At 37.6% G+C, this 5,877-nt stretch overlaps 1 protein-coding gene across 1 annotated transcript in view; it reads left to right on the top strand.

Annotated features, from left to right (window-relative positions):
• The first annotated feature begins 3,161 nt into the window (after positions 1 to 3,161).
• The window catches only part of LOC103517392 (DNA polymerase delta catalytic subunit-like), a 6,714-nt gene continuing 3,998 nt past the window's right edge, over positions 3,162 to 5,877 (top strand). Inside the window, exon 1 of the mRNA XM_017447434.1 lies at positions 3,162 to 3,181. Within this exon, the coding sequence (XP_017302923.1) occupies positions 3,169 to 3,181 (13 nt within the window). The 5' untranslated portion in view covers positions 3,162 to 3,168. The remainder of the gene's footprint in view (positions 3,182 to 5,877) is intronic.

The raw sequence follows: 5,877 nt of genomic DNA, 5'->3' as shown, positions 1-5,877 counted from the left end.
GGCTAAAATATTTATATACTGCTAAGCTAACTTAGTAAGCGCTTTTCATGGCAAATAAGAAGTGCTGAAGAAAATCGTAATTTTTCTGCTGGAAAATTTTCACTTTTCCTTACTGGTCTCTTTTTTTTACTTTGCCTTCACATTTCTTCTTATCCTCATACCTTTTCTTCTCTCCTTGGTTCTGTCTTTATCTCTTTTATAGGTATTTTCTCATTTGTTATAGTGTCCAAATGTATTACATGTCTTATATTCTTTTTAATCCCTAGCCACACACGAGTGCATGTCATTTCTCTCTCACACTCTTTCACCCTTTCTCTCTCTTTGTCTTTATTTTTTTTTCTTTCTTTCCCTCCTTCTTCTCCATTTCTCTCTTCCTCCCTTCCGTTTTGTCTCTTCTTTTTAGTCTTTTCATCTTTTTCTCCTTCAATTTCTCCCATTCTCGAGTAGTGTCGTCTTCCATGTTTTATTTTTTTTTTACCTTCTTCTTTTCTTTTTGATCTTCTTCTTCCTCTCCTCCTTTTCTTCTTTTTCTCCTCTACAAAACTAACTTTTTCGTTTTTCTTCTGGTTATAGTTTTACAAAATACAAACTTATTCGTTTTCTTCTTGTACATTTTCTTTTCCCTTGGGATCCTAACTTATTTTGTGTCAGTTCTCATTTGTTTCTCCTTGGGTATCTTTATTTTGTTAATTCCATTTCAGTTGTCCATTCTATTTCAGGCATTGTTAGTTCTTCTAAGTTTTCGGTTTTCCCATTTTGTTTTGTTCCTTTGTTTGTTTTCCTGTTTTGTTTTAATTCCAAAGGCGACCGACACTAGTTCCTTACCCCTTGGACAATCCGACATAGTGATCTTTATTTGTTTATTTAATTGTCCACTTCTTTTAAGTTTTATTTATTTTTTTTTTTTATGTTTGGAATTGTTCTTATAACTTTTTCTATTTTATTTTGTTTTCAACCATTCTTCTTATAAGTATCCCTGTTTTGTTTTAATTCCCAGCCATTTCTAAAGACGACCCACACTGTTGATCGTTATTTGTGTAATGTAGTTGTCAATTTGAGCTGTAATAATTATTGTTGTAAATTGTTCTTATAGTTTTCCCATTTTGTTCTGATTTCAGCCATTTCTAAAGACGACCGAAAAGAACAAATAAAAATAAAAACATACATGGAATAATAAAACCGAACATAAAAACATGAACATGGAAAACAAGGGATGACAAAAAATAAATTATACAGGGTTTTTATAAAGTCTTTTTCAGGGCTTTTCTCCTAGACTCCTAGAGAACCGATATCATGAAAAAACGGACACCTATTTAAAAAATAATATACTTACAGGTTGTTCGTAGTCTTTCTCAGGAGTGGGTTTCTAGAGAACCGCTTGAAATACATATGAGAAAACGGACACTCATTTCTTGATTTTTGGGGGGCATCATTTTTGTGGAGCTGTAAAGTTTTTGTAAGGGCTGGATTTTTCGAGAACGGCTGAAAAAGAAGAAGAAGAAATAACATTTTTGCCAAAACATTTCAGGAGAACATCAAGGGTGTATTTTGGTACTTCTCATGTAGTTGTCAATTTGAGTTGTAATTATTGTTGTAAATTGTTCTTATAGTTTTCCCATTTTGTTCTGATTTCAGCCATTTCCAAAGACGACAGTGGTGATCGGGACAAGTCCAAATGTACCAATATCAGCTACAACGGCTACTCTGATGAGTTCCTAGATACGATAGAGTCCGAGAATAAGAACCTCAGTGATTACGGTAAGTACATTATCACTATAAGTACAGTAGAACCTCGATTATTAGGAGCGCTATAAGGAGCGCGGTAGCGCTCCGCCCCGCCAAGTCAAGAAAGTTTGACCGCGCTACTAGAGATATTATACGCGATTTCAACTAATTGGGACCGAGGGTAAGTTGAAATAATTGAACTTACGTATAAAACAATGAAAAAGGGGCAAAATTTAGATGTACAATAGAACAATTACCCATTTTGTTCTATTTTGAACTGATTTTGGAGTTGAAATAATGGAGGTTCTACTGTAGTATACTTGCTTGCTTTGCTTACTGTAGAACTCAATCAGGATATAGAATAGAATAGAATATATATACCCTTTTTATACTGCCAGAATGAGACTGAAAAGTCCCTTTACACCCGCGTTCTAAGCAAGGTGTTAAGTATTTCACAACCTTCCTTGAAAAGGGCCTTTATTGGGTGCCCAAAAGAGTCCAAAATTTAATGACCGACTTTCCAGAAGATTTTATAACCAGATGGTCTTGTAACGTAACGACTACGGGAGGTTAACCCCGAAGGCGTTCTCTACCACCTAACCCTCGGTATCACGTGATACAAGACTGATCTGGCACACGCCCGTCTATAAATAGATCGTCTTATCTATCAATTTTAAAATTAATTCAACAAATTAGCCTTTTCTTCTTCTTTTTCCTCATTATCTATTATAGTTGTGATAAGGAAAGTCGTACGGTTTATCGGTTTTCCTTATCTATTATTATAAAACATACATGTTATTGTGATCTCTGAAGTCTGATTTACAATTATTTTACTATTCAGGGTATCCCCCCCCAAAAAAAGTTCATTTATCTAATTTTGTAAGTTTTGCTTCATAATCTGTTACTTGATTCGGTAGTTTTAGCGAATTTTTCGAGCTTTTTTTTTCTTTTTTTTTACAGTCTGTAGGTACTCTGTATATAAAAAAGTAAAAAAATTAAATATGTATTTTGGAATGATGTTTGATTGTTCAGTGATGTTATTTAAATGTAGGTTGTCCGTGTGTGCATGTTTGGATTTTATTTTGATTTGATGTATGACATGGTATGACTATCCTGTCTTCCTTCTCTCTTCGATTTCGGGACGATAAGACCATGGCAGTTACAGTTCCCTCTGTCAAACCTCTTAAAAAAAAAAAAGAAAAAAAAAAGGTTTACGTTCATGACACGCCTCAACATTGAACCCTGTGAAGAGGATGACAGCTTATTTTACATGATAAAGTTAATTGTGGGATTGAAGGATGGAGTTCTAATAGACAGTTAGAAAGAGGGAAATGGGAGAGGGAGGACAAAAGACGGTACACGTTAAAGTAAAAATGTATTTTCGGGAAATTTACCTACTGAAACGGAACGGATTCCGATGGTACACCATCTACCTATGACAAAATGGACTGCAAAGGTTTGGAACTTGATTTTACTATTATGCCCTTGAAAAGAACACCAGTAACATACTCTTCACAGTTGTGTATATGTTACTTGTGTTCTTCTTTTCTAAATGAATCTTCACAAAGTCACTTCACACCATCTTGGATTTTTTTTTTTATGGGTTAGTACAGCGCTATTTCAATTTCCAAAAGGGAACTGGTTCCATTTCTGAGGTTCCATTTCCGAAAGTTTCCCGGAAGGAAAACACCTGCACCTTGAATCGTCATGAGAGATGGAGTTCTAAAGAGGAAGAAAGGAAAAATAGTACCCTCGTGGAGTCTGAAGAGAAATAGGTACATGTTTACTGGAACTTGGGCAGGTGCACTAACACCAGTAACATACTCTTCACAGTTGTGTATATGTTACTTGTGTTCTTCTTTTCTAAATGAATCTTCACAAAGTCACTTCAGAATTGGGGCAAACAGCCCTAAATGCCCTTGGGGCAAACAGCCCTAAAAGATGAGTTGAGCTTCTACGAATCTACTATTATGCGCTGAGTCACTTCAGAATTTATCAGTATATTATGCCCTTGGGGCAAACAGCCCTAAAAGATGAGTTGAGCTTCTACGAATCTACTATTATGCCCTTGGTCATACCTAGCCGGGGTTTTTAGGAGGTTAAACGCCGTTCTGTAACTAACTTTTGAAACCACCAAAGTTTGTGGTGACGAGGGTTTTACCCTCTCGACAAGCTATCGAGTCCAAGTCAAGTCATAAAATTTAGCGTAGTGCATTAAGCAGGGAACGACATTTGTGGCAAGCATTTATGCTTAACTCAATTAAGATTCCTTCCTCGAGTCCAAGTCAAGTCATAAAATTTAGCGTAGTGCATTAAGCAGGGAACGACATTTGTGGCAAGCATTTATGCTTAACTCAATTAAAATTCCTTCCTTTTTTTTATTATGCGCTGTCAGACCTAGCCGGGGTTTTTAGGGTGTTAAACGCCATTCTGTAACTAACTTTTGAAACTACCAAAGTTTGTAGTGACGGGGGTTTTACCCTCTCGACAAGCTACCCGTTTCCTCGCATTAACCTCATCCAGCCCAACGATTGCTGGGAAAAGCCAGCAACACGTGATTGTTTCCCAATGTGCCTTATGTTATCATTCAGGCTGGAAAAGGTTTGTTTAGTTATACTTACTCTTGGGCCAGCTACTCGCTTTCAGGTATCAGGTAGACCTGACAGGCGAACCTTTTCAGCCGTACCTGTCAGGTCTACCTGATAGTGAGTGGCTGGCCTTACATCAATACGGTTATTTATGTTATGGCAAGGAACTAACCTTTCTGCATATTGCATATTTTGTTTAAATGAAGGGGTAATCTAACCAATTTTTAAGTACCTCCGCCCCTTAATTTTCTAGAAAAAGTCATGGAAATTTGCTGGAATGAATAGTCATGGAATTTCATTTCGAGAAAAGCGTATAAACCCTGTTTATGGCAAGGAACTAACCTTAGCCGTACCTGTCAGGTCTACCTGATAGTGAGTGGCTGGCCTTACATCAATACGGTTATTTATGGCAAGGAACTAACCTTAGAGAAGTATGGGTTAACGCGTTAGATTTTGTAACTGGGGGATGGTGGTTCGAGTCCACGTCAAGTCATGTCTTTATCGAGTGAATTCCAGTGTATTGGATTTAGATGTTTTCTCCTCTTTGTCTTTCTTTCTTCTTCTCGTCCTCCTCTCTCTCTTACTTTTTATGGTTGTTTGTTATGAAATACGAATGATATTATATCTGGGTAATCTGATTAAGATAATAGCAATCGTCCTTCTGTGATTCTCCAATTAGAACAGTTGCAGGATATTATTATCATTCCCCTTCCTTATCCGCGTTAGATTTTGTAACTGGGGGATGGTGGTTCGAGTCCACGTCAAGTCATGTCTTTATCGAGTGAATTCCAGTGTATTGGATTTAGATATTTTCTCCTCTTTGTCTTTCTTTCTTCTTCTCGTCCTCCTCTCTCTCTTACTTTTTATGGCTGTTTGTTATGAAATACGAATGATTTTATATCTGGGTAGTCTGATTAAGATAATAGCAATCGTCCTTCTAGGATTCTCCAATTAGAATAGTTACAGGATATTATTATCATTCCCCTTCCTTATCCGCATTACAGGAACGCCAGCGTACATGAAAGCCGAAGATCCCATATACGTCCTGGAGAACAACGTCCCCATCGATTCCAACTACTACCTAGAAAACCAACTGTCCAAGCCTTTGATTCGGATATTCTCGCCCATCCTCGGAGACAAAGCCGAAAGCATTCTTCTCCGAGGCGATCACACACGAACCAAAATCGTGTCCACATCACGCGTCGGAGCGCTCTCTATGTTTGTACAGAAGAAACAGACGTGTATCGGATGTAAGGTGGTGTTACACGACACCTCGCTGTCTAATGCTCTGTGTAATTTCTGCCTGGCGAAGGAGAAACAATACTATGAGGCTGAGAATGACAAGTATCAACAGCTGGAGAAGAAGTTCTGTCAGCTGTGGACACAATGTCAAACGTGCCAGGGGAGTCTGCATGAGCAAGTGATATGTACGAGTAGAGACTGTCCGATCTTCTATATGAGGAAGAAGGTGCAGATTGAATTGATCAGTCAGGATCAGATTATACAACGGTTTGGCACGATCGCTTGGTAGGAAGGAGACCTATATTAATGCCAAATTCAGTGG

Source organism: Diaphorina citri, unplaced genomic scaffold (genome assembly GCF_000475195.1).
Source record: "Diaphorina citri unplaced genomic scaffold, Diaci psyllid genome assembly version 1.1 scaffold1831, whole genome shotgun sequence".
Lineage (NCBI taxonomy): Eukaryota > Metazoa > Arthropoda > Insecta > Hemiptera > Psyllidae > Diaphorina > Diaphorina citri.
Note: the sequence above shows the minus strand (reverse complement) of the source record. Positions and strands in the feature narration are given on the sequence as shown.